The sequence below is a fragment of the Leuresthes tenuis genome, unplaced genomic scaffold (genome assembly GCF_036924035.1).
Source record: "Leuresthes tenuis unplaced genomic scaffold, fLeuTen1.0.hap1 SCAF_8, whole genome shotgun sequence".
Lineage (NCBI taxonomy): Eukaryota > Metazoa > Chordata > Actinopteri > Atheriniformes > Atherinopsidae > Leuresthes > Leuresthes tenuis.
In genome coordinates, this window is record NW_027325362.1 from 2110140 (window position 1) to 2137350 (window position 27211).

The window sequence follows — 27211 nt, forward strand, 5'->3', positions numbered from 1 at the left end:
GTTATGTTAATGAAGTGGATTTTTTGCTGGACAGCAGATTGTGGCACAGAGAGATGCTTCTTCGACTGGAAGCGGAGGCTGGAGGGTCAACAAAGAGCCTCGGAGCGAAAGCTGCTCAGGACAGGAAGCTGATGATGGTGGTGACACAATGGAGGAAGTGTAACACCTTCAAATCCACTGCTCCTCTTTACCTTGTCCTAAAGGAGCGCTCCGTTCACGTCTTTTTGCATCATCACACACTCTCCACCACGCAGCATTTCATTCAAGCTCCCTGTTGAAGCTTAAACTGTATCTTCACCATCTAAGATAAAGATTTCATGAGTTGGTTTCTCACACATCAGCACAAGCTGCCTCTGGGACCGCGTGCTGGACGGCTGAAAGAGGAAAACTGCCTTTCATGCAAACTGTGGGGAATTCTCCTGTTTAAAAGTCTCATTCCAAAGTAATACCAGCAAGAAAATCCACAGTTTTTCAGTGTTAAAACCAGCTTTGAAGCATTTTATCTGATCTCAGAGGCTGCAACACAACTCTGGCTGAGGGGTGTCAGTTTAATGCTGAAGGATGCTTCTGATTTACTGGAAAATGTTCTATTAACGCTGTCTTATGCCAACTATCTGCTGTGGAGACTCGGAGCACGAATGATTCACACGTAACGCTGCATTTTAGCAGCAGAGATTAACTGAAAAGAAGCCCAGAAATCAGCCTCCTGGAGTGGACACTTTGCTAACTGACTGAGAGATCTCCATCCAAAAGACATCCGTCCACATCTCCAAAGTGTGGTGGCGTCACAGTCCTCGCCCCTTTGTGAGGTCAGAGGTCGCGTGACATCACAGGAAATGCAGAACCCCTAAACCTGCGTAACCATCTGAGCAGATGCAGGTAAAATTCTGCCCTTATTTATGCAATTAACCGCCTAAATAAACAATAAAAGCATGTTTTAGGAGGCAGCTCGGGGGTGTGGTGGTCTCCTCACAGCAGAGGGTTCCTGGTTAAAATCCCAGAGTGTGCATGTTCTCCTCGTGCGTTCTCTCCGGCTTCAAGCCTGTCAGTTTAACTGCATGTGAGCGTGCACGTCTCTGTTTGGGCCCGTGATGGACCGGCAGATATTTAACTGATGCAGCCGGGACGTCTCCAGTCCTGACGCCACCCTGAATTACACCAAGCGGGTGTAAAAACATGGATGGACAAGTTTTCAGTGCATTATCTTACTTTAGTTAATCGTTTTTCCACACCGATGGTAAATGGACTGTAAAAGACACACAGCACCTCTATGCAGCGCTTTCTTCTCTATCACAGACCTTCATATGTTGGCTTCAGTGTTTCCCCCAACATGTGGCCAAGGGAAGAAGCCAGGAGCTGGAACTTAGCAGTTCCTGCTCTTCCTCCTGAGCTGCAGCCGCCCGTGAAAGCATGTTAGCCAAGAGAGGCTTCAGTCTCACAATTAACATCAAACTGAGGGAAACTTCAGCAGCAGGAGACACAAACAACTTAAAAAGATCGAACAGCAACTAAAAACTGATGAAACAGAGCAGCACAGGTGAGGATGGAGCTGGTCTGTGCCCAGGTCAAAACTAAAGTTACGTTTATGCATTTAGCTTTTATCCAAAGCAACTTACAGGTAGGTATGTAGGGTAAGGGGGTCTTGCCTAAGGACCCCTACTGGAGGTAATACCTTTCATGCAGGGGATTTAAACCTAGATCTCCCACATGGAAGGTGGCAATCATACCACTACACTATCCAGTCCCTAGTTCAGCTTACATTATAGCACATCTCCTCTGGCTGTCTGTGCAAAGTCATCGATTCCATCCTTCAGAGTCAACTGGCAGGCCTCACTCTTTCTTCACTGCTCCACAGCTGTCTTCTGGAGGCTCTCCATGTCTGTAACAACATGTCTGGAATAAACCGGAAGACAAATAAATGTAACGTCTGTAACTGCCCCTCTGCTGTTGCAGTAGATGTATGCGGCGTGTTACCGCGACAGAAATCTTTACACGTCTGTGTCTTATACCTGATGCCACGAAGAGAGCTACTCTCACTTCACTGTTAATGGCTGCTTGCTTCAGTTCAAATACAGACTTTCATGCATGATGCTGCCTAACCATGAAAATTAATTTCACCTCCAAGCCATTCCTGAGTGATGGGGAGTAGAAAAGTGAAGATGTTTTGCATTAAAATCTGTGGACTAATACGTTCCCCGCCTCAGTCTACATCAGTCTTCCTCAACTCTGCTCTTTGGGAGCCACTGCCCTGCATGTTTTAGATGTTTCCCTGCTCAAACACACCTGATCGAACCAAACAGCTCTCCTAAACGGCTTGAGTTCTGCATGAGGCTGTTCACCAGAGAGGAGGAACACTGGTCTACATCGTTACCATTCAGTCCACGCCACCCTTTGTCTGCTCTCCATTTTATTTCTTTTAACTGCAATGTTTTGTTCTGTGGACTATCATTGTTGGAAGACTTCTTGTCTTGTGATCACGTTGTTTCTATCTGCTCGTTCCAGATCTGTTTGCATGTTAAAGGCTGACCTTCTAAATATGATGATGGATCAATCTGTGGAGCTTTGTGAGGACGATGGCAGGTAATTTCTGTTTGATGGAAACGAGACCAAAGAGACACAAGCCTACAAAGAGATGCTAACTGAGTGTAAGGATATATAAAAACAATCATGAAGACACACAAAGCTGGTGCAAAATTATCACAAATGATGTACAATGATCAAAAATTACACAAACTGAAACTGAGGAGAATGGAAAAAACAACCACTAGGAGTCAGGAAATAACCACAGGAGACACAAAACAATAACAAAAAGAAACCAAATGTCAATATAAAGTACAAATAGGTACAAAAAATAAAAAAAATAAAGTGAAATTTATTTAAAAAATAAATAAATAAATAAACAGAGACGTTACAGAAGAAGAAATTTGAAAAATGGGGCACAAACTGAGAAGAAGAAGAAGAAAATAGAATAATCAAATATTTCTTTAAAAGCAGAGTAAATTAGAAAGTCAGTTAAATTAGTCATGTAAAACGTTTTAAGATAAATTAGATTAAATATGATTAAAGACGGTTGTTAGTTTAATCAGTCGTGAGAAGGGAAGATATAAAACGTAAATAAATCTTTCAATAAAGTCAAGGAGGAACAATGTCGCCACCTAGTGGATTTACTCCGGCATTTTTATTTGATCACTCCCGTGATGCTTTGCGCTGAATAGGTCACATGTTCATTTTGACCCAATCGCGTTGTTTGTTTGGCCGTTACACTCCGGCTATTGGTCGAGAAAAATTTAAAAGTAATGTTTGAAATGTTTCTTGTGTGAAGTTTCAGAGCGCCAGAGAAATTATCTGTGGGGACATACTGTGCCGTTGGAGGAGTCATTACCGGCTGAAACAGGAATTTATATTTCAGTGAAGTGGTGGATACTACAAGCGGAAAATTTGTGGAGAGAAAGGAGGGGAGTTGTATACGTTTTTTTCGGTAAGTTAGTTTGGATTAGCGCCAGTTTGTTTGCGTTAGCTAACTTTATGATGCTAACCTACAGTCGTGATGCGTAGTCTAAAATAACGGGGCACGTCCTTTCTGTCGTGTCGTTTACTGTTGAATAAGCAGGAGTTAGAGGCTTTGAAGCGGAAGCTGTCTCTTCTGCTCTGTTAATGTCTGGGTTTGTGCTTTGTGTCCGTGTTAAATGGCGGTTTAACGGTGTTTACAGGGTCATTTCGCAGAGGAGAGCATCCCTCTGCAGCCATGTCTTCCAACAACGTGAGCGGAGCGAAGGAAAAGGGGAGAAACATCCAAGTGGTTGTGAGATGCAGGTAAGGGGACAAAACCAGCTTTCATCCGTGTTTTTATTCGGCTGTTGGTGGTTCTGCTGTTTAAAGAAGCTTTAGTTGTAATGGCTGTAAGATGGCAGGTAATTATCATGTTTCAGGTCATGTATTCATTTAATTTGATCATAGATGTGGCCTAAAGTTGGTTAAAAACATTTTTTAAGGGGTAATTACTTCCCGAAACCTTGAAAATCCAACGATCAATTGTTACTTTGCCACAGCCATTGTTACAGCCATTGAAAAGTCTTCAGTTTTAACCCTTTAAATATCCCTTTTCAATCCCACTGAAGCAAATAATGCTGATTTATAAAAGATTATTGTTCGAGTTTGGGCCCCAACTGACTGGAAAATATTAAAACACTTAACTTTATGTAAATCTTATAGGGCACAGGCAACATTTCTAACAACAAAAAGAGTTTAATCTTGGCTGTATGATCCACTCTGAAGCTGCCTGTTTCTCTGTGATTAAGTTGGTTTTAATGTGATGTTGAGACCTCTTAATATTGGTCTAAATGCTGACTTTGTTGCACTTTTTGTTGGGAAAGCGGCTGAAACTTGTCTGGGAGGCAGAATAAAGTTCCATCTCTGTAAATGAGACGGGGCTGAAGCATCCTGCCACCGATGTGCTGTTTTATGAGTTAACATGGCTTCAGTGAGGTGTCTTCACATGTAATGGGAAATAAGAGCTTTCTATTTTAATTTACAGTGGTAGGAAATGTTGTTTGTTCTGAACTAAAATGTCTTTAAGTTTATTTGTGGTGAGATAAAAAGATCTTTATGTCGTTGCTGCTGTTTACTCGCCCTGAAAAGTCTCCTTAACCAGCCGTTAATGTTGTTAAATCATCGGTTTATCCTCCTGGGTTAATCTCTTATAAAGCAGTTACTCAGCTTTGTGGCTCCAGTATCTTCTTCCCTTATTTTATTGGACTGAACTCTGATATTTGAGTATTTTCAACCTTTCTTTGCATGACTAAGTGCGATATGTGGGGACCAATGAGAAGTTTAAAGACGTCTCTTTTCATTTCTGAAGCTTTAATTTGCATTTTTCACCTAATTTCAGATGTTTATTTTGTCCAAATAAATAAAGAAGCAATTTTCAGTTGGATATTTGCTGGAAATGTTTGCAAAGAGGCGGTTGTGGGTTAATCTTTTTGTTCCAGGCTTCAGAACTGGAATATAAACCATTTGATTGAGTCTAATCATCGGTTTATCCTCCTGGGTTAATCTCTTATAAAGCAGTTACTCAGCTTTGTGGCTCCAGTATCTTATTTTATTGGACTGAACTCTGATATTTGAGTATTTTCAACCTTTCTTTGCATGACTAAGTGCGATATGTGGGGACAAATGAGAAGTTTAAAGACGTCTCTTTTCATTTCTGAAGCTTTAATTTGCATTTTTCACCTAATTTCATATGTTTATTTTGTCCAAATAAATAAAGAAGCAATTTTCAGTTGGATATTTGCTGGAAATGTTTGCAAAGAGGCGGTTGTGGGTTAATCTTTTTGTTCCAGGCTTCAGAACTATTTGATTGAGTCTCCTCAGCGGATAATTCAGAAGCCTTTCATGGTGTTTCAGGCCTTTCAACACGATGGAGCGCAAGTCGTCGCACAGCGTCGTGGACTGCGATCAGAACAGGAAGGAGGTGGCGGTGCGCACGGGAGGCCTGAACGACAAGGCGTCGCGGAAGACCTACACGTTTGACATGGTGGGTCGGAGCAGCAGAATGTTTTAGAACCTCTTTTACTTTATTGGTTGATTAAACGCCTGAAAATGCTCAGAATCTGTTGAATTTTACCAGAATGAAAACGCAGGAAGTCATTTTGTTCTGTTTCAGTGTCGAAATGAAGCAGCTTTTTCCAGATTCTGCTTGGTTTGAACTCCTCTCTTCCTCCTTTAGGTGTTCGGCCCGGCGGCCAAGCAGATCGACGTCTACCGGAGCGTCGTTTTCCCCATTCTGGACGAAGTCATCATGGGATACAACTGCACTGTGTTTGCGTGAGTGTTCGCACTTTCCTCCGATCTGTGATGGCGTGTTTTCTGGTGTCCTGAGGAATAAAAAGTGTTGGCTGGTGTCTGCTGCAGCTACGGTCAGACGGGAACAGGAAAGACCTTCACCATGGAGGGGGAAAGGAGTCCGGACGAGCAGTTCACCTGGGAGGAGGTGAGACTGTCTGGAGATTCCCTAAAGCCGTGCGTTTTTAAGGATTTAGTGGTGAAATGTGAGGTTTTTTAGATGAGAAATGCACTTTTACTTCTTATGATTTCACATGAGTTGTTGCAGTATCTTAGCATCATTTTCTGCTGTGACTCAGGGCCTGAAATGTCATATTCGAACAGGTCTGCTGGAAGTTATTCAGCTGTTTTTGATGCTCAGGAGCAGAAATGGAAGTTATTCAGCTTTTTTTGATGCTCAGGAGCAGAAATGGAAGTTATTCAGCTTTTTTTGATGCTCAGGAGCAGAAATGGAAGTTATTCAGCTTTTTTTGATGCTCAGGAGCAGAAATGGAAGTTATTCAGCTGTTTTTGATGCTCAGGAGCAGAAATGGAAGTTATTCAGCTTTTTTTGATGCTCAGGAGCAGAAATGGAAGTTATTCAGCTTTTTTTGATGCTCAGGAGCAGAAATGGAAGTTATTCAGCTGTTTTTGATGCTCAGGAGCAGAAATGGAAGTTATTCAGCTTTTTTTGATGCTCAGGAGCAGAAATGGAAGTTATTCAGCTGTTTTTGATGCTCAGGAGCAGAAATGGAAGTTATTCAGCTGTTTTTGATGCTCAGGAGCAGAAATGGAAGTTATTCAGCTGTTTTTGATGCTCAGGAGCAGAAATGGAAGTTATTCAGCTGTTTTTGATGCTCAGGAGCAGAAATGGAAGTTATTCAGCTGTTTTTGATGCTCAGGAGCAGAAATGGAAGTTATTCAGCTGTTTTTGATGCTCAGGAGCAGAAATGGAAGTTATTCAGCTGTTTTTGATACTCAGGAGCAGAAATGGAAGTTATTCAGCTGTTTTTGATGCTCAGGAGCAGAAATGGAAGTTATTCAGCTGTTTTTGATGCTCAGGAGCAGAAATGGAAGTTATTCAGCTGTTTTTGATGCTCAGGAGCAGAAATGGAAGTTATTCAGCTTTTATTGATGCTCAGGAGCAGAAATGGAAGTTATTCAGCTTTTATTGATGCTCAGGAGCAGAAATGGAAGTTATTCAGCTTTTTTTGATGCTCAGGAGCAGAAATGGAAGTTATTCAGCTGTTTTTGATGCTCAGGAGCAGAAATGGAAGTTATTCAGCTGTTTTTGATGCTCAGGAGCAGAAATGGAAGTTATTCAGCTGTTTTTGATGCTCAGGATCAGAAATGGAAGTTATTCAGCTTTTTTTTATGCTCAGGAGCAGAAATGGAAGTTATTCAGCTTTTTTTGATGCTCAGGAGCAGAAATGGAAGTTATTCAGCTGTTTTTGATGCTCAGGATCAGAAATGGAAGTTATTCAGCTGTTTTTGATGCTCAGGATCAGAAATGGAAGTTATTCAGCTGTTTTTGATGCTCAGGAGCAGAAATGGAAGTTATTCAGCTGTTTTTGATGCTCAGGAGCAGAAATGGAAGTTATTCAGCTGTTTTTGATGCTCAGGAGCAGAAATGGAAGTTATTCAGCTGTTTTTGATGCTCAGGAGCAGAAATGGAAGTTATTCAGCTGTTTTTGATGCTCAGGAGCAGAAATGGAAGTTATTCAGCTGTTTTTGATGCTCAGGAGCAGAAATGGAAGTTATTCAGCTGTTTTTGATGCTCAGGAGCAGAAATGGAAGTTATTCAGCTTTTTTTGATGCTCAGGAGCAGAAATGGAAGTTATTCAGCTTTTTTTGATGCTCAGGAGCAGAAATGGAAGTTATTCAGCTGTTTTTGATGCTCAGGAGCAGAAATGGAAGTTATTCAGCTGTTTTTGATGCTCAGGAGCAGAAATGGAAGTTATTCAGCTTTTTTTGATGCTCAGGAGCAGAAATGGAAGTTATTCAGCTTTTTTTGATGCTCAGGAGCAGAAATGGAAGTTATTCAGCTGTTTTTGATGCTCAGGGGCAGAAATGGAAGTTATTCAGCTGTTTTTGATGCTCAGGAGCAGAAATGGAAGTTATTCAGCTTTTTTTGATGCTCAGGAGCAGAAATGGAAGTTATTCAGCTGTTTTTGATGCTCAGGAGCAGAAATGGAAGTTATTCAGCTGTTTTTGATGCTCAGGAGCAGAAATGGAAGTTATTCAGCTGTTTTTGATGCTCAGGAGCAGAAATGGAAGTTATTCAGCTTTTATTGATGCTCAGGAGCAGAAATGGAAGTTATTCAGCTTTTATTGATGCTCAGGAGCAGAAATGGAAGTTATTCAGCTTTTTTTGATGCTCAGGAGCAGAAATGGAAGTTATTCAGCTGTTTTTGATGCTCAGGAGCAGAAATGGAAGTTATTCAGCTGTTTTTGATGCTCAGGAGCAGAAATGGAAGTTATTCAGCTGTTTTTGATGCTCAGGATCAGAAATGGAAGTTATTCAGCTTTTTTTTATGCTCAGGAGCAGAAATGGAAGTTATTCAGCTTTTTTTGATGCTCAGGAGCAGAAATGGAAGTTATTCAGCTGTTTTTGATGCTCAGGATCAGAAATGGAAGTTATTCAGCTGTTTTTGATGCTCAGGATCAGAAATGGAAGTTATTCAGCTGTTTTTGATGCTCAGGAGCAGAAATGGAAGTTATTCAGCTGTTTTTGATGCTCAGGAGCAGAAATGGAAGTTATTCAGCTGTTTTTGATGCTCAGGAGCAGAAATGGAAGTTATTCAGCTGTTTTTGATGCTCAGGAGCAGAAATGGAAGTTATTCAGCTGTTTTTGATGCTCAGGAGCAGAAATGGAAGTTATTCAGCTGTTTTTGATGCTCAGGAGCAGAAATGGAAGTTATTCAGCTGTTTTTGATGCTCAGGAGCAGAAATGGAAGTTATTCAGCTTTTTTTGATGCTCAGGAGCAGAAATGGAAGTTATTCAGCTTTTTTTGATGCTCAGGAGCAGAAATGGAAGTTATTCAGCTGTTTTTGATGCTCAGGAGCAGAAATGGAAGTTATTCAGCTTTTTTTGATGCTCAGGAGCAGAAATGGAAGTTATTCAGCTTTTTTTGATGCTCAGGAGCAGAAATGGAAGTTATTCAGCTTTTTTTGATGCTCAGGAGCAGAAATGGAAGTTATTCAGCTGTTTTTGATGCTCAGGGGCAGAAATGGAAGTTATTCAGCTGTTTTTGATGCTCAGGAGCAGAAATGGAAGTTATTCAGCTTTTTTTGATGCTCAGGAGCAGAAATGGAAGTTATTCAGCTGTTTTTGATGCTCAGGAGCAGAAATGGAAGTTATTCAGCTGTTTTTGATGCTCAGGAGCAGAAATGGAAGTTATTCAGCTGTTTTTGATGCTCAGGAGCAGAAATGGAAGTTATTCAGCTGTTTTTGATGCTCAGGAGCAGAAATGGAAGTTATTCAGCTGTTTTTGATGCTCAGAAATGAAGCAAACCCAAGCTGAATGTGTTGCCCTTTGGAAGTAGCTCTGAGATATGACCTCCTGTGGTTTGTTTTCAGGACCCGCTGGCCGGCATCATCCCACGAACGCTGCATCAGATCTTTGAGAAGCTTTCTGAGAACGGCACCGAGTTCTCCGTCAAAGTCTCGCTGCTGGAGATCTACAACGAGGAGCTGTTCGATCTTCTCAGCCCCTCCGAGGACGTCACCGAGCGGCTGCAGCTGTTCGACGACCCGCGGAACAAGGTTTCTGTCCAGCAGGGTGCGAACGCCTGTCCAGGTGTGGGGTCCTGTGTTCTGACGCCTGTTTGTGTTGCAGCGAGGCGTGGTGGTCAAGGGCCTGGAGGAGGTGACGGTCCACAACAAAGACGAGGTCTATCAGATCCTTGAGCGAGGCTCGGCCAAGAGGAAGACGGCCTCCACGCTCATGAACGCCTACTCCAGGTACCCGCCGGGAGAAAAGTGCACGCCTCAGCGATTCACCAGTTTTATGTGCTCAATTCAATTCAATTAAACTTTATTTATAAAGCGCCAGATTACAACAATTGTCATCTCAAGGCACTTAAATAATAAAGTCCAATTCAAGCCAATTGGAATTCAATTCATTGTAATCATAATCCAATTAATTCATATGGAGCCAATTCAAAAAATAATATCCTAGCTAAGGAAACCAACAGATTGGACCGAAACTTGTCTTCAGTCCAATCTCCCGTCCTGAGCCTGAGGGACTGTGGAAAGGAACGACTCCCTTTAACAGGAAGAAACCTCTGGCAGAACCAGGAAGAAACCTCTGGCAGAACCAGGAAGAAACCTCTGGCAGAACCAGGAAGAAACCTCTGGCAGAACCAGAACCAGGAAGAAACCTCTGGCAGAACCAGAACCAGGAACAAACCTCTGGCAGAACCAGAACCAGGAACAAACCTCTGGCAGAACCAGAACCAGGAACAAACCTCTGGCAGAATCATCATTTGATAAATTAAACGGGGAAAAGAGATTAAAGTGAGGAAAGGTTTGACAGATTCTTAGTAATCTCAGTAATTCTTAGGTTCTCTGCTGTCTCTGCAGTCGCTCCCACTCGGTTTTCTCCGTCACCATCCACATGAAGGAGATCACGCTGGACGGAGAGGAGCTGGTGAAGATCGGGAAGCTCAACCTGGTGAGAATCCAAGGTGTTCGGCGGCGGCGGCGGCCGTCTCTGACGGTGATGTGAATGAATAATGAGCGCTGTGTCCTCTCCAGGTGGATCTCGCCGGCAGTGAGAACATCGGCCGCTCGGGAGCTGTGGACAAACGAGCTCGTGAAGCGGGAAACATCAACCAGTCGCTGCTGACGCTGGGCCGGGTCATCACTGCTCTGGTGGAGAAGAGGCCGCACGTCCCGTACAGGTGGGTCTGCAGGAGGAAGTCTTTCTGTTCCTTTAGGGTCAGTCTGCAGGAGGAAGCCTTTCTGTTCCTTTAGGGTCAGTCTGCAGGAGGAAGCCTTTCTGTTCCTTTAGGGTCAGTCTGCAGGAGGAAGCCTTTCTGTTCCTTTAGGGTCAGTCTGCAGGAGGAAGCCTTTCTGTTCCTTTAGGGTCAGTCTGCAGGAGGAAGCCTTTCTGTTCCTTTAGGGTCAGTCTGCAGGAGGAAGCCTTTCTGTTCCTTTAGGGTCAGTCTGCAGGAGGAAGTCTTTCTGTTCCTTTAGGGTCAGTCTGCAGGAGGAAGCCTTTCTGTTCCTTTAGGGTCAGTCTGCAGGAGGAAGTCTTTCTGTTCCTTTAAGGTCAGTCTGCAGGAGGAAGCCTTTCTGTTCCTTTAAGGTCAGTCTGCAGGAGGAAGCCTTTCTGTTCCTTTAGGGTCAGTCTGCAGGAGGAAGCCTTTCTGTTCCTTTAAGGTCAGTCTGCAGGAGGAAGCCTTTCTGTTCCTTTAGGGTCAGTCTGCAGGAGGAAGCCTTTCTGTTCCTTTAGGGTCAGTCTGCAGGAGGAAGCCTTTCTGTTCCTTTAGGGTCAGTCTGCAGGAGGAAGTCTTTCTGTTCCTTTAGGGTCAGTCTGCAGGAGGAAGCCTTTCTGTTCCTTTAAGGTCAGTCTGCAGGAGGAAGCCTTTCTGTTCCTTTAGGGTCAGTCTGCAGGAGGAAGCCTTTCTGTTCCTTTAAGGTCAGTCTGCAGGAGGAAGCCTTTCTGTTCCTTTAGGGTCAGTCTGCAGGAGGAAGCCTTTCTGTTCCTTTAGGGTCAGTCTGCAGGAGGAAGCCTTTCTGTTCCTTTAGGGTCAGTCTGCAGGAGGAAGTCTTTCTGTTCCTTTAGGGTCAGTCTGCAGGAGGAAGCCTTTCTGTTCCTTTAGGGTCAGTCTGCAGGAGGAAGTCTTTCTGTTCCTTTAAGGTCAGTCTGCAGGAGGAAGCCTTTCTGTTCCTTTAAGGTCAGTCTGCAGGAGGAAGCCTTTCTGTTCCTTTAAGGTCAGTCTGCAGGAGGAAGCCTTTCTGTTCCTTTAAGGTCAGTCTGCAGGAGGAAGCCTTTCTGTTCCTTTAGGGTCAGTCTGCAGGAGGAAGCCTTTCTGTTCCTTTAAGGTCAGTCTGCAGGAGGAAGCCTTTCTGTTCCTTTAGGGTCAGTCTGCAGGAGGAAGCCTTTCTGTTCCTTTAGGGTCAGTCTGCAGGAGGAAGCCTTTCTGTTCCTTTAGGGTCAGTCTGCAGGAGGAAGCCTTTCTGTTCCTTTAGGGTCAGTCTGCAGGAGGAAGCCTTTCTGTTCCTTTAGGGTCAGTCTGCAGGAGGAAGCCTTTCTGTTCCTTTAGGGTCAGTCTGCAGGAGGAAGCCTTTCTGTTCCTTTAAGGTCAGTCTGCAGGAGGAAGCCTTTCTGTTCCTTTAGGGTCAGTCTGCAGGAGGAAGTCTTTCTGTTCCTTTAAGGTCAGTCTGCAGGAGGAAGCCTTTCTGTTCCTTTAAGGTCAGTCTGCAGGAGGAAGCCTTTCTGTTCCTTTAAGGTCAGTCTGCAGGAGGAAGCCTTTCTGTTCCTTTAAGGTCAGTCTGCAGGAGGAAGCCTTTCTGTTCCTTTAAGGTCAGTCTGCAGGAGGAAGCCTTTCTGTTCCTTTAAGGTCAGTCTGCAGGAGGAAGCCTTTCTGTTCCTTTAAGGTCAGTCTGCAGGAGGAAGCCTTTCTGTTCCTTTAAGGTCAGTCTGCAGGAGGAAGCCTTTCTGTTCCTTTAAGGTCAGTCTGCAGGAGGAAGCCTTTCTGTTCCTTTAAGGTCAGTCTGCAGGAGGAAGCCTTTCTGTTCCTTTAAGGTCAGTCTGCAGGAGGAAGCCTTTCTGTTCCTTTAAGGTCAGTCTGCAGGAGGAAGCCTTTCTGTTCCTTTAAGGTCAGTCTGCAGGAGGAAGCCTTTCTGTTCCTTTAGGGTCAGTCTGCAGGAGGAAGCCTTTCTGTTCCTTTAGGGTCAGTCTGCAGGAGGAAGCCTTTCTGTTCCTTTAGGGTCAGTCTGCAGGAGGAAGCCTTTCTGTTCCTTTAAGGTCAGTCTGCAGGAGGAAGTCTTTCTGTTCCTTTAAGGTCAGTCTGCAGGAGGAAGCCTTTCTGTTCCTTTAAGGTCAGTCTGCAGGAGGAAGCCTTTCTGTTCCTTTAGGGTCAGTCTGCAGGAGGAAGCCTTTCTGTTCCTTTAAGGTCAGTCTGCAGGAGGAAGCCTTTCTGTTCCTTTAAGGTCAGTCTGCAGGAGGAAGCCTTTCTGTTCCTTTAGGGTCAGTCTGCAGGAGGAAGCCTTTCTGTTCCTTTAGGGTCAGTCTGCAGGAGGAAGCCTTTCTGTTCCTTTAAGGTCAGTCTGCAGGAGGAAGCCTTTCTGTTCCTTTAAGGTCAGTCTGCAGGAGGAAGCCTTTCTGTTCCTTTAAGGTCAGTCTGCAGGAGGAAGCCTTTCTGTTCCTTTAGGGTCAGTCTGCAGGAGGAAGCCTTTCTGTTCCTTTAAGGTCAGTCTGCAGGAGGAAGCCTTTCTGTTCCTTTAAGGTCAGTCTGCAGGAGGAAGCCTTTCTGTTCCTTTAGGGTCAGTCTGCAGGAGGAAGCCTTTCTGTTCCTTTAGGGTCAGTCTGCAGGAGGAAGCCTTTCTGTTCCTTTAAGGTCAGTCTGCAGGAGGAAGCCTTTCTGTTCCTTTAGGGTCAGTCTGCAGGAGGAAGCCTTTCTGTTCCTTTAGGGTCAGTCTGCAGGAGGAAGCCTTTCTGTTCCTTTAAGGTCAGTCTGCAGGAGGAAGCCTTTCTGTTCCTTTAAGGTCAGTCTGCAGGAGGAAGCCTTTCTGTTCCTTTAAGGTCAGTCTGCAGGAGGAAGCCTTTCTGTTCCTTTAAGGTCAGTCTGCAGGAGGAAGCCTTTCTGTTCCTTTAAGGTCAGTCTGCAGGAGGAAGCCTTTCTGTTCCTTTAAGGTCAGTCTGCAGGAGGAAGCCTTTCTGTTCCTTTAGGGTCAGTCTGCAGGAGGAAGCCTTTCTGTTCCTTTAGGGTCAGTCTGCAGGAGGAAGCCTTTCTGTTCCTTTAGGGTCAGTCTGCAGGAGGAAGCCTTTCTGTTCCTTTAAGGTCAGTCTGCAGGAGGAAGCCTTTCTGTTCCTTTAAGGTCAGTCTGCAGGAGGAAGCCTTTCTGTTCCTTTAAGGTCAGTCTGCAGGAGGAAGCCTTTCTGTTCCTTTAGGGTCAGTCTGCAGGAGGAAGCCTTTCTGTTCCTTTAAGGTCAGTCTGCAGGAGGAAGCCTTTCTGTTCCTTTAGGGTCAGTCTGCAGGAGGAAGCCTTTCTGTTCCTTTAAGGTCAGTCTGCAGGAGGAAGCCTTTCTGTTCCTTTAGGGTCAGTCTGCAGGAGGAAGCCTTTCTGTTCCTTTAGGGTCAGTCTGCAGGAGGAAGCCTTTCTGTTCCTTTAAGGTCAGTCTGCAGGAGGAAGCCTTTCTGTTCCTTTAAGGTCAGTCTGCAGGAGGAAGCCTTTCTGTTCCTTTAGGGTCAGTCTGCAGGAGGAAGCCTTTCTGTTCCTTTAGGGTCAGTCTGCAGGAGGAAGCCTTTCTGTTCCTTTAGGGTCAGTCTGCAGGAGGAAGCCTTTCTGTTCCTTTAGGGTCAGTCTGCAGGAGGAAGCCTTTCTGTTCCTTTAGGGTCAGTCTGCAGGAGGAAGCCTTTCTGTTCCTTTAGGGTCAGTCTGCAGGAGGAAGCCTTTCTGTTCCTTTAAGGTCAGTCTGCAGGAGGAAGCCTTTCTGTTCCTTTAAGGTCAGTCTGCAGGAGGAAGCCTTTCTGTTCCTTTAGGGTCAGTCTGCAGGAGGAAGCCTTTCTGTTCCTTTAGGGTCAGTCTGCAGGAGGAAGCCTTTCTGTTCCTTTAGGGTCAGTCTGCAGGAGGAAGCCTTTCTGTTCCTTTAGGGTCAGTCTGCAGGAGGAAGCCTTTCTGTTCCTTTAAGGTCAGTCTGCAGGAGGAAGCCTTTCTGTTCCTTTAAGGTCAGTCTGCAGGAGGAAGCCTTTCTGTTCCTTTAGGGTCAGTCTGCAGGAGGAAGCCTTTCTGTTCCTTTAGGGTCAGTCTGCAGGAGGAAGCCTTTCTGTTCCTTTAGGGTCAGTCTGCAGGAGGAAGCCTTTCTGTTCCTTTAGGGTCAGTCTGCAGGAGGAAGCCTTTCTGTTCCTTTAGGGTCAGTCTGCAGGAGGAAGCCTTTCTGTTCCTTTAGGGTCAGTCTGCAGGAGGAAGCCTTTCTGTTCCTTTAGGGTCAGTCTGCAGGAGGAAGCCTTTCTGTTCCTTTAAGGTCAGTCTGCAGGAGGAAGCCTTTCTGTTCCTTTAGGGTCAGTCTGCAGGAGGAAGCCTTTCTGTTCCTTTAGGGTCAGTCTGCAGGAGGAAGCCTTTCTGTTCCTTTAAGGTCAGTCTGCAGGAGGAAGCCTTTCTGTTCCTTTAGGGTCAGTCTGCAGGAGGAAGCCTTTCTGTTCCTTTAGGGTCAGTCTGCAGGAGGAAGCCTTTCTGTTCCTTTAGGGTCAGTCTGCAGGAGGAAGCCTTTCTGTTCCTTTAGGGTCAGTCTGCAGGAGGAAGCCTTTCTGTTCCTTTAGGGTCAGTCTGCAGGAGGAAGCCTTTCTGTTCCTTTAAGGTCAGTCTGCAGGAGGAAGCCTTTCTGTTCCTTTAGGGTCAGTCTGCAGGAGGAAGCCTTTCTGTTCCTTTAGGGTCAGTCTGCAGGAGGAAGCCTTTCTGTTCCTTTAGGGTCAGTCTGCAGGAGGAAGCCTTTCTGTTCCTTTAGGGTCAGTCTGCAGGAGGAAGCCTTTCTGTTCCTTTAGGGTCAGTCTGCAGGAGGAAGCCTTTCTGTTCCTTTAGGGTCAGTCTGCAGGAGGAAGCCTTTCTGTTCCTTTTTTAAACTCTGATGCACACAAATGGGAAATATGCAGCAATGCATCATGTTCTGACATCAGCAACTGTCAGATTTTCAGTTTCTCTTGAATTTCATGCACTCTGGTGCCTCTCCTGCATGTTTTTTCTCATACAGGACATGTATAAACTCTCCCTGGCAGTGATCCTGTGATCGGCTGCTGTCAGACTGACCATTTAATGGTTTCTGATTTAATTTATTGCTCTCTCCTTCCTCAGAGAGTCCAAGCTGACCAGAATCCTCCAGGACTCGCTGGGAGGCCGCACAAAAACCTCCATCATCGCCACCGTGTCGCCCTCCTCCAGCAACCTCGAGGTACGTCTGCTGAAGGCCTCCTGATTTAAGTTTTTAATGATCTTTCTTCACAAATCTGCTTATAAATGTGTTGTTTCCATGTTCTGATCAATAACCTTTCATCTCTGGGGAAAACGCCATCTGAATTCCTCTAAATGTACTTTAACTAATGCGGCAAACGGCACTAAAAAGCATTAAAAATGCGTCATGAAGCAGGTTCTTTCAGAACTTTGGTTGATTCTTTGCTTTATAAAGCAGAAAGACTTCGTTCAACCTGTTTTAAGTGTTTTATGCTTGTTTGTGTTGAGTTTAAATGACTGAAATCTCTGAAACATGACGCCCAGATGAGACTTTCAGCTTATTTTTGGTCTCGTTGCTTCTTTTATTGAAGCGTTTTCGTCCTTCTTCTGTGGTGTTTGAGCCCTTGTACACATTTCCTGTTGAATTACCCTTTTTTTTTTTCATTTTCAGGAGTCTTTGAGCACGCTGGAGTACGCCAGCAGAGCCAAGAACATCATGAACAAACCTGAAGTCAACCAGAAACTCACCAAGAGGACGCTCATCAAGGTAGAGAAGCTTCATCTGAGCTCGCAGAGCAGCTCCTTTTTAACCATTTCCTCACAGCAGCTGGTTGTATGAGGCGCTCCTCCTCTTCTGTCCTGTTTAATATCTTTCAGACATGCATTCAAACACAAATTACTGCCCTTTGAAGCATGTTGTTGCTGAAGTTTTATTCTGAAATACTTGGATTCCCCGCATCTGACCCCAGACTGTTTGTTCTGATCCATGTTTAGTCTTTAAAAGCCTCCGTTAACAATGTATCTGCAGAGTGATGACAGGCTCTGGTTTAGTGCTCATATGTGCATATTAATGCATATTAATGCAGAAAACCTACGGTCTGAGGGACCCTGAAGGCATCATGATGTGAGATAATGTTGGAGCTGGAACAGAGTTTTTTTTGAGCTGGGAGGGACTTCAAATGCTCAAATATGTGCTCAGGAAGCGTAATTAACTCCACAGCAGAGTCATCTTTCGCTGTTTTGTCCTCTCAGGAATACACGGAGGAGATCGAGCGTCTGAAACGCGATTTGGCCGCCACGAGAGACAAGAACGGAGTTTATTTGTCTTCAGAAAACTACGAGTAAGTCGCAGTTAATTCTGCTCATTTTCTTCTTCTCTGGTGCATATTAAAGTCGCTGCGACTGGTTTACAACTGAATTTTATCTCTTATTTAATTTCTAATGGATAATTTCTAAATGAAGAAGAGAAAAATGTGGAAAAAAGGGCAAATTTTTCTCTGACCGTTGATTGTCAAACTTGGTAATTAAGGATTTTGTGATTATTTATTTTCAGAGGTTACAAAGCTTGTAATTGATAACTTGTCTGTGATAAATATGTCATGTAGAATATTAGAAAACACGTCTCCAACAACATAAATGGACGTTTCCAGGTTTCCTGCTTAAATATTCAAAGAGTTGCTGTAATCATTAAGTTTTGGCTGATTATTAGAAGCAGTTTAAAACAGCCACAGCTGACCTAAAGTACAGAATAAAAGAAAAGAAACACGTTTTAGCAGAGACTTCCTGTAAAAAGTGCACGAAAAGGCCAAGGAGAACAAATATCTTCAGTTGTTTTAAAGTGGGCAGTGCAGACGACACATTTACCGTATTTTCCAGACTATAAGTCGCTCTTACTTAGAAATTACTCCTTCTAAATGGTCGGCCATCTTGCTTTCAGCCGCCGATTAGCTTCCTTTGTTAGCATATAGTTGCCACGAGCCTAAAGCGTCCTCTCAGGGCTGCAGATATCAGTTTTTACTCCTCGGTTCATGTCAGTCAGCATGAATTAACATTAAAAAATTATATATATTTTAATATATAAGTCGCAGAACCAGCCAAACTGTGGATAAAAAGTGCGACTTATACTCCAGAAAATACGGTAATTTTAACTGGAAACGGCTAAAAGCAGTTTTTCAAGGGATCTCAGAGCTCTGAAGTCAGAGTAAGGACGGTTATATGTTCATGTGCCGAACCATAAAGCTTTAAAAAGCTCTCAGAACAACCCTGAACCAGCTGCAGACTGATGCTTGGGGTGATTATGGCTGTAATAACTGTCCGTATCGCATCATCAGTACCAGGAAGGATGGATTCAGCTCAGCTTAATGAGGGAAAAACTGTTTATAACTGTTTGAGATGAACATGAAAGGTGGAGAACCTCGGCTGGAACAGCAGGTGGCGCCAGTTCCCCAACGATCTGACCGACTGTCGCTGCTGTGTGCGTTTCAGGAGCATGATGTCACAGATCACCTCTCACGATGAGCACATCACGGAGTACACGGACAGGATCGCCCTCATGGAGGAGGAGCTGAAGAAGGTAGGCGTGGAACTGGGATCATTGATCATTAAACTGGGATCATTGAGCATTAAACTGGGATCATTGATCATTAAACTGGGATCATTGATCATTAAACTGGGATCATTGATCATTAAACTGGGATCATTGATCATTAAACTGGGATCATTGAGCATTAAACTGGGATCATTGATCATTAAACTGGGATCATTGATCATTAAACTGGGATCATTGAGCATTAAACTGGGATCATTGAGCATTAAACTGGGATCATTGAGCATTAAACTGGGATCATTGAGCATTAAACTGGGATCATTGAGCATTAAACTGGGATCATTGAGCATTAAACTGGGATCATTGAGCATTAAACTGGGATCATTGAGCATTAAACTGGGATCATTGAGCATTAAACTGGGATCATTGAGCATTAAACTGGGATCATTGAGCATTAAACTGGGATCATTGAGCATTAAACTGGGATCATTGAGCATTAAACTGGGATCATTGAGCATTAAACTGGGATCATTGAGCATTAAACTGGGATCATTGAGCATTAAACTGGGATCATTGAGCATTAAACTGGGATCATTGAGCATTAAACTGGGATCATTGAGCATTAAACTGGGATCATTGAGCATTAAACTGGGATCATTGAGCATTAAACTGGGATCATTGAGCATTAAACTGGGATCATTGAGCATTAAACTGGGATCATTGAGCATTAAACTGGGATCATTGAGCATTAAACTGGGATCATTGAGCATTAAACTGGGATCATTGAGCATTAAACTGGGATCATTGATCATTAAACTGGGATCATTGATCATTAAACTGGGATCATTGATCATTAAACTGGGATCATTGATCATTAAACTGGGATCATTGATCATTAAACTGGGATCATTGAGCATTAAACTGATAAAACAAAGGTTGAAAATGTCAAATGTCATCTGGCTTTTGCTCCAAATGACAAGAAACTGATGAAATATAGACGCTAATGTGTGTTTCCAGTCGGTTTTGAAAGGATTAGCCTCACATTTCTGATCCCAGCTGAGGGATGGAGGATGGAGAACAGCATGAGTTTGTCACGTTTAAGGCAACAAAAACGCCGTCAAAAGCCCAGAAACATGTAAAGCGAAATGTTGTGGAAGCCATCTTTGTAAGCTGCTGTAGCTTCAGGCCTGGAAACGTGCACAACAACAGCCAACATTCACCAGAATGAGCCAGAAGCCAGTAATTAAGAGCTGACTGAAGGCTGATTATGGCTGATTTACTCCAAAAACAGCTGCTGGTTCTGAGGTTTCCCTCCTGGATCCTGATGGAGTACATTTTTATCAGATGATATGATGTTGATGAGGGCTAATCTGTGAGTGAGGCTCCTTGTGTGGAGCATTCGTGGTTTCGGTAGCTCCAGCAGTTCCTCCCGAGCTGTGGCTGCAGAGAGATTCTCTGAGCTGCAGGAACCACGGGGCCAAACATCTGGAGTTTGACTGAAGTTTGGTCTGTTTTCTCTGCAGGTGACGGAGCTGTTTGTGGACAGTAAAACCCGACTGGAGCAGTGCACGGTGGACCTGGACGAAAAGCAGCAGAGGTAAAGACTTGCTGTGCAAACATTGCTTCCTGCGATCAGTCCTAACCGATCCCTGATATCCGATTCCTGAGTTTTTCTCCCTATATTTACATGATAAAAATGACACAAGTCTCAATTTAAACAAAAAAAGAAACATTTATGAACAAAACGTATTAATAACAGGAAACAATGTGGAACATTTAAATGTATAACAGTAGGAATAAACCATCTAAACACTTGTTTGTGCACTTGTTTTGGGCCAATTCCTGAAGCCATTATCGGTTTTTCTCCCTCTATGTACATGATAAAAATGACACAAGTCTCAATTTAACCAAAAAAAGAAACATTTATGAACAAAAGATATTAATAGTAGGAAACAATGTGGAACATTTAAATGTATAACAGTAGGAATAAACCATCTAAACACTTGTTTGTGCACTTTATGCAGCAGCATGAGGCCTTTTGAGTGCAAATTACCTTCCTGAGAAGAACAGAAATACAACAAAAAAAGAAATGTGAACAATCGCTGATGTATCGGGCAACTTCTTATCAAAAGCCTGGTTTTTGTTTCCACTTTGGATTTGCAAACATTGCTTCCTGCGATCAGTCCTAACCGATCCCTGATATGTGCTATCGATTAATTTTTATTCTTTTTGGGCCAATTCCTGAAGCCAATATCGGTTTTTCTCCCTCTATTTACATGATAAAAATCAATTTAAACAAAAAAAAGGAACATTTATGAACAAAAGATATTAATAACAGGAAACAATGTGGAACATTTAAGTAGGAATAAACAATCTAAACACTTGTTTGTGCACTTTATGCAGCAGCATGAGGCCTTTTGAGTGCAAATGACCTTCCAGAGAAGAACAGAAATACAATGTGAACAATCGCTAATCGGCCGTTTTATCGGGCAACTTCTTATCAAAAGCCTGGTTTTTTTTCCACTTTGGATTTGCAGTAAGAGAAGACGAGTCTGTTGGTCTCAGAAGAAGAATTGAGTTTGTTTAATTGAGGAAATGATGAAGAACTGAGCTGCAACATGGATGTAAAGCTCCTGCTGTTTAAAGAACGGATACCGGGTCGTGTTCAGTTCACAAACAGCTGCTTAAAGCGGGTTTTAATGGGAATATTAGGACACCTGTGCAGGGAAACCAGGCTCTTTGGCGTGGGTTTAAAGCCGTGACGTTGCTCTGGCTGTGAAAAACCAAACCAGCTCTGTGCTGGAACCAGTTTGAAGCCGACTCCAGCACTGGAGGGAATATCTGAGGCTTCCTGCCAGCCTGTGGAAACACTGCAGTCTGTTTTATTCCCTCCAAACTGCGTCTGAGTCGCGGTTCCAGTTTAAAAAGATGTCCATCTGTGCTGATTTCAGGCTGGAGGAGACGAGCAGAGACCTGCAGAAGACTAAAGAGAAGCTCACAGAGGAGGAGTTCATCTGCTCTGAGCTCAGCTCCGTGCAGGAAAGCTTGTACAACACAGCCGGACAGGTACCAGCTGCTTCCTGTCGCCTTTCTTCTTCTTCTTTCTCTCGCTCTACTTCCCATGCTTAAAATGCACCCTGACTTCCTCTTTTCTCTCCTTTTTTGCTGGTTTTAACCTTTTCAAAATGTCTTCCTGCTTGATCTCGTGTCTCCTCCCACAGCTCCTGGTGACGGTGGACGCCAGCACCAGCGACGTGTCGGGCCTCCACGAGAAGCTGGACCGGAAGAAAAAGGTCAATCGGCCACGTTTTGCCGTTTAATTCTTAAGTTTTCAGGGTTTTATTTTCAGCATTTTTGCTGAGTTCATGGACACAGATCGGATCATTTAATCAAAGAGTTTCTCAACCAAACAGAAACATTTGCATTATTTATGAGGTGATTAATGCCTTTTCTCAGCTTCATTCACCTGAGAATCTGTTGGTCTTTATGTAAATGTAATTTATTTATTCAGCCCTTTACAACAATCCATTTCCAAAGTGCTTTACAGCAGATAATAAATAAAGAAAAGAATAAGTGAAAATACAGCAAAATTGAATAAGATAATATAAAAGTGTCTCCATACTACTGGGTATTAAAAGCCATCTGAGATAAGTAGGTTTTTAGCCCTGATTTAAAGAGGCTCATTTCTTTAGTGTGAAACTTCCTGTTCTGCAACAGCTGCTCAGAGGTCAGAGGTCATCAGTGGGAAATCTGTAAAGTTCTTCCTGTCAGTTTTCTCATAAGAATAAACTTTAAAAAGCATCAAAGTGCTGCTCCTCGGTTTTATCCAGATGTCTTCACCTGACAAACGGGTCTGACTGAGGCCCCGCCCACAAAGATCTGTCCAGACTCAAAGCTCCACAGATGCCCCGGCTGTGCGTGAGCTGACTTCACGTGCACGTGCAGCAGCGTGCACGTGACGTTAAACTGCTGAGGCGGGGAAAGTTGTCCCACTAAACGCTGACGCCCGGTTCTGTGAACTGTTTGGAGCTTTTTTTATGGCTCAGTTCTTTACTTTCAGAGGAGTAACGAGTTGAAAAGTTTGACACCAGCAGCTCAAAGCAGAGGTCCAACCCAAAGCCGACAAACTGGAGTCCATCCGGCTCCTGGCTGCCCAGAGAAATGCTGTAAATTAATGCTTTAAACTGGTGACAAAGCCCAGAAATGAGCCTGACCCAGTTTCCACGGGCAAAAGGCCCGGTACCGGTACCTTATGGACACGGTTGGAAGCTTGGTTCAGATTTCCCACAGATTTCAGATTTATCTCTGCTTACTTTTGGTATTGGCATCAGTTTTTAGGACAGGAAACCGCAGATCTGTGTGACTGCAGGACCACTTGGTCCAAAGTGTGGCAGACGGACAGAACTCTGTCCCGCCGTGACTAACAAACGGCGCTGAACTTGCAGGTGGAGCAGCACAACGTGCAGATCCAGCAGACCTTTGCCCAGCGGATGGACGGCGCCTTCGGCGACATGCAGCGGTGCGTTCAGGAGCACGGCGCCAAACACCAGCTCATGCTGAGCGGCTACTCGCGGGCCGTCGGTAAGACCCGAGCGCTGCGGCGTTTGAACGGTTCAGATGAAAGGAATCGCCCACATTCACCCCGTCTTTCTGCTCAGATTCTGTTGTCCTTACGAACGAGGCGGCGCTGAAAGGCGCTCTGAGCACCGTGGAGTCGGTCCTGGGCGGAGTCGGGTCGCTGGTGGCGGAGGGCGTGGCCCGCTGTCAGCAGCGCGTCCAGCAGCACGAGGCGCTGAGTCGGCAGGACAAAGACGGTCTGCTGCAGCTGCTGGTGAGTTGGCTGCTGGTTGGAATTAAATGGAGGAAGCAGTTAGAAAGTAACAGGAAACGAACCCAGAGGAAGAGAGAAAGCTGGACTTCCTTTCATCCCTGGGATTATAGATCAGAAGAGGGTCGGTAATCGGACCAGAACCTTTCAAACAAGCGTTCAGTGGTTCTGTAGTTGAGTCCAAACTGTGCAGAAGGTCATTAACGCTGCAGCCGGTACTGACTGACTGATAATCGGAGCTTGTGTGCAGGAGGAGCATCAGCAGGACATGGAGGAGGTTCTGGCTGCTCGCACGCTGATGGGTTTGTCCGCCGTCAAAGAGCTCGGCGACACTCTGAAGGCCTCGGTGGAGACTCAGCGAGCTCTGGCCAATCAGGTGAGTCCGTGTGCTGCCGTGTTTCAGCCCAAAGGAGGAAGGATGTTGTCTCCTGCAGTTTCACCATGTTTGGCCGTCTCTCAGGTGGAGGCCATGAAGGAGACGGGTGCGTTTCTCAGCGGGTTGGGCCAGGAGCTGGCGAGTCTGCGGCAGGCCGCCGTGAAGGGACTGAGCGCCCTGCAGGCTGAGCACGACCAGCTGGAGGACGCCATCAGGCAGGCGCAGGAGAGACACCAGACGGTGAGCAGCTGGAGCAGCTGGAACGGGTTAAAGCTGCAGCAGCATCCCAAACGAGCCGCTCTAACACCTAAAAACAGCTCCTCCTACTTTCAGAGCTTTCAGAGGAACAGATCCAATGCTCCTCAGACAGAAATGAGAAGATTAAAGTGTAGATTAAGGTGTTTGCTGTTAAATGGACACCAGTTTAAGGACTAAGGCGGGAGGAATCGAGACCGATTAATGCCGGTTTGACTCTTCTTGGCTCTGATTGGTTGTTGGAGCCAGATGTTTATCTCTTTGGATTTAAGTTTAAGTTTAAAAAGTGTCCTCGAGCTCCAACCAGGCGGAGTTTATGGTGATAAGCTTTATTTATGGAAAGAATCGAGTCGAATCGACTTTCCTTAATTAGCTTCATTCGTTTGATCTGCTTTCTTTTGGTGTTAGCATCAGTTTGATGGACAGGAAAGGGAGCAGTTAAGGGTCCAGGCTGCAGGAAGAACTCTGGTTTGTGCACAAATCTGATGTGCAGCAGCATAAAATGTGTAAAATCTCCCAGGATTTTTCTGAACTGAGGTGATATGAAAGGATGCTGCTGAAAGCTGGATTTTCTTCTCCCTGAAACAAAAGGTTTCCTTTGAGTCTCTTCTCTGATGTCACCGGCTGTGATGTCACCGGCTGTGATGTCACCGGCTGTGATGTCACCGGCTGTGATGTCACCAGCTGTGATGTCGCCAGCTGTGATGTGACCGGCTGTGATGTCACCGGCTGTGATGTCACCGGCTGTGATGTCACCAGCTTTAATGTGACCGGCTGTGATGTCACCAGCTGTAATGTGACCGGCTTCCTGTTTCAGGGCATGAAGCAGACCATCCAGTGCCTGCAGGACCAGCTCAACCTGCTGAGCATCCAGGCGCAGCAGGACTACACTGACCTGCGCTCGGCCTCCAAAGCTCTGCAGAAACCCGTCGTCCGGCTGCAGGAGAACATCAGCAGGTGAGCGCCGCCTTCGGGTCGAGCTGTGCTGCTTTCATCCTCGTGTTGAAACGTCACAAAGCGTCATGTTGGCGTCTTGTTGCTCCTCTCTGCAGCAGCTGCAGCTCCGCAGAGACTCAGGCTTCAGCCCAGGCAGACCTGCTCTGCTCCACCTCCTCCTCCCTCGCCTCCTCTCTGCGTCTGACCGCCAACGACAGCCAGCAGCTGCTGGAGGAGATGAGCGGCTACTGCTCCGACCTCCACCGCTCCGTGTCTGGTACCAAACGACCCTTTCTGACCTCACTCAGGCCTCCAGCACGGGGTGAGTGTGGATCGCTGCTAACGTTCATGTGTGCCTGCAGGTCTGGTGGAGCGGGACCTCCGGTGGAGCCTCCGAGCCAGGGAGCACGCCGCCTCCCAAGCCCGGGAACACCTGAGCCTGGCGGGGAAGATTTCCACGGACGCTGAGGCGCTGCATCAGGTAACGATGGGTTCAAAGGTTTGTTTGGCAGCTGAGGAGTCAAAGCTCTGAGGCTGCCGTCACTCTGCAGGTCTGAATGTGCTTTTTGTGCGGCTGCTCAGGAGATAATTGTTCAGGAGAACCACTGTGGACACGAGAAGTTATTTCTGCATTAAATACAAAGAAAAGTTCAATCTTTCCTGCTTTTGTGGCCCGTTTTTGTGAGTCTGACGCTTTAAACCATAGGTGTCAAACTCTGGCCCGCGAGGCAATTTCAAATAAATATTAGAGCTGGCCGCCAGTATTATACGGCTGTAACGCCGCATTCACCGCTTATACTACAAATCCCATAATGCTTTGCTGTTGTTTTGGCGAGTCAATTAGAACAGAGGCAGATACGCCCCCTCCTCTGTGTCAGTAGCATCTATGCTAGCGGTCTTCTTGTGCCCCCCACCTCTCCCCCAGACCACACTTTGACCTCAAACCACAGCTGTCACTGTTACCTACCAAAAAATGGCCAAAAGAAAGGCAGAAAATAGAACTTTTCTAGACATGTGGGAGACAGAATATCTGTTTATGTAAAAGACAGACCTGTTTGTCTTGTTTGTAGAGTCAGTAACTAAGGAGTAACTAAGGAGTAACTTAGGAGATAATATTAGACGACACTATGAAAGGAAACACCAGGACAAATATAAGGACCTGGACTCAGCTCAAAGGAGCCAGAAAGTAAAGGAGATGAAAAGAGGTTTATGTTATTTTATTTTCACATTTATTAGCCTGTGTAAGAAGCTAATTTTGACATAAATCAGAAGGCTGCGAACAGAAAGGAGGCATTACATTTTTATTTTAATTTAATTTAATATGCCTTTGATATGTTTTTATTATTATTAGCAGCTAAGTTTTGCAGCCCTGGACTTTAAAGTTATAAAAGCCTTGTTCAGTATTCATTGTTAAATCTAAACTTGTTGGGTTCCATATTAAAAGGCTTTGTTCAGTTTAAAACTTCGTCCCACTGTGTATTTGAGCTGCTCTAAACGAACCTGAGAGGTCAAAGCTTCCTTCACTGTTGCAGAGCGTGAACACCTGCTGCGCCGAGCAGCTCCGGGCAGCTGAAGAGGAGCTCTCAGGCCGGCACACGGAGACAAAGCAGGCTCTGACGCTGGTGCAGAACCAGACTTCTCTGGACCGGACCGTCCTGGAGCAGCAGCGGGCTGAGCTGGAGGAGCACATGGAGACGGGCCAGCAGCTGGTCCACAGCTTCCTGCGGGAGGAGCTGCAGCAGGACGTTCCCACCGGTGAGACATTTAACATCCAGGTGCATGGTCCGGATGAGTCCTGTTCGTATTCTGAAACCCGTCCTGCTGTTGCCTTCAGGAACCACCCCGCAGCGGCGGCAGTTTGTGTATCCTCGGCAGCTGAACAAGTCGCGGAGCCGCTGCGAGCTGCTGGAGAGCCTCCGGAGGCAGCAGGAGGAACTGCAGGCCGCCATGGAGGAGGAGGAGGAGCTGGAAGAGGAGGAGGAGGACGAGGAGGACAAACTCAGCCAGGTGGACCACGTATGTTCGCACTTTCTTTTTCAGCTCCTCAAACATCAGAACTACGATGGGCTCACAGGTAATCTGACCGAGTGACTCGTCTGTTTCTGCTTCCAGGACTCTCTGGAGGACGAGATGAGTAACTGCAACGAAAGCTTGGCCACGGAGCCGTCCTTCATCGACGAGAACCTCGTCTTCAACGAGAGCAAACGAGTTCCTTTCTTCAAGGTGAGCTGGAAACAAAGCAGTTCATTGGCTCCACCTGCAGAGAATTGAGCATTTGTGACGTCGTTTCACACAAATTGAGGGAAATGAAGCTGTGCCATGTTGCTTATTGTGTTTTCTCTACTTTCCCAGAAGAAGAAGAAGAGCAGTAAAAAGGACTCAAAGAGCCTCTCCAAAGCGAAAGCATCAGAAAACGACTCCACAACTCCTCAGAAATCCAGGCTGCCACTCCGCTGTCAGAACTGAAGCAGCTTCGACGTGTTTTAAAATAACTTTATTTCTGTCCAGCTGTTTTTTTCGTCTCTTAAGTATTAAGATGTCTCATGAAATGTC

The 27211-nt window shown here is 45.2% G+C and overlaps 1 protein-coding gene across 2 annotated transcripts; it reads left to right on the top strand.

Moving 5' to 3' along the window:
* Positions 1 to 3308: 3308 nt before the first annotated feature.
* On the top strand, positions 3309 to 27211 carry kif11 (kinesin family member 11). Of its 2 annotated transcripts, none has more exons than XM_072390523.1 (27): positions 3309 to 3478; positions 3711 to 3813; positions 5404 to 5533; positions 5726 to 5823; positions 5911 to 5989; positions 9401 to 9586; positions 9660 to 9784; positions 10406 to 10496; positions 10580 to 10725; positions 15842 to 15938; positions 16389 to 16484; positions 16970 to 17058; positions 18203 to 18290; positions 19787 to 19860; positions 21215 to 21329; positions 21485 to 21556; positions 22709 to 22844; positions 22922 to 23094; positions 23342 to 23467; positions 23552 to 23707; positions 24540 to 24679; positions 24775 to 24935; positions 25021 to 25139; positions 26191 to 26413; positions 26493 to 26674; positions 26771 to 26881; positions 27014 to 27211. In XM_072390523.1, exons 2-27 carry the CDS (start codon positions 3746 to 3748, stop codon positions 27122 to 27124), a joined length of 3192 nt encoding a protein of 1063 aa, XP_072246624.1. In that variant the 5' UTR covers positions 3309 to 3478; positions 3711 to 3745; the 3' UTR covers positions 27125 to 27211. The 2 variants fall into 2 exon arrangements, with proteins under 2 accessions (XP_072246624.1, XP_072246625.1); XM_072390524.1 differs by having other exon boundaries at positions 27017 to 27211.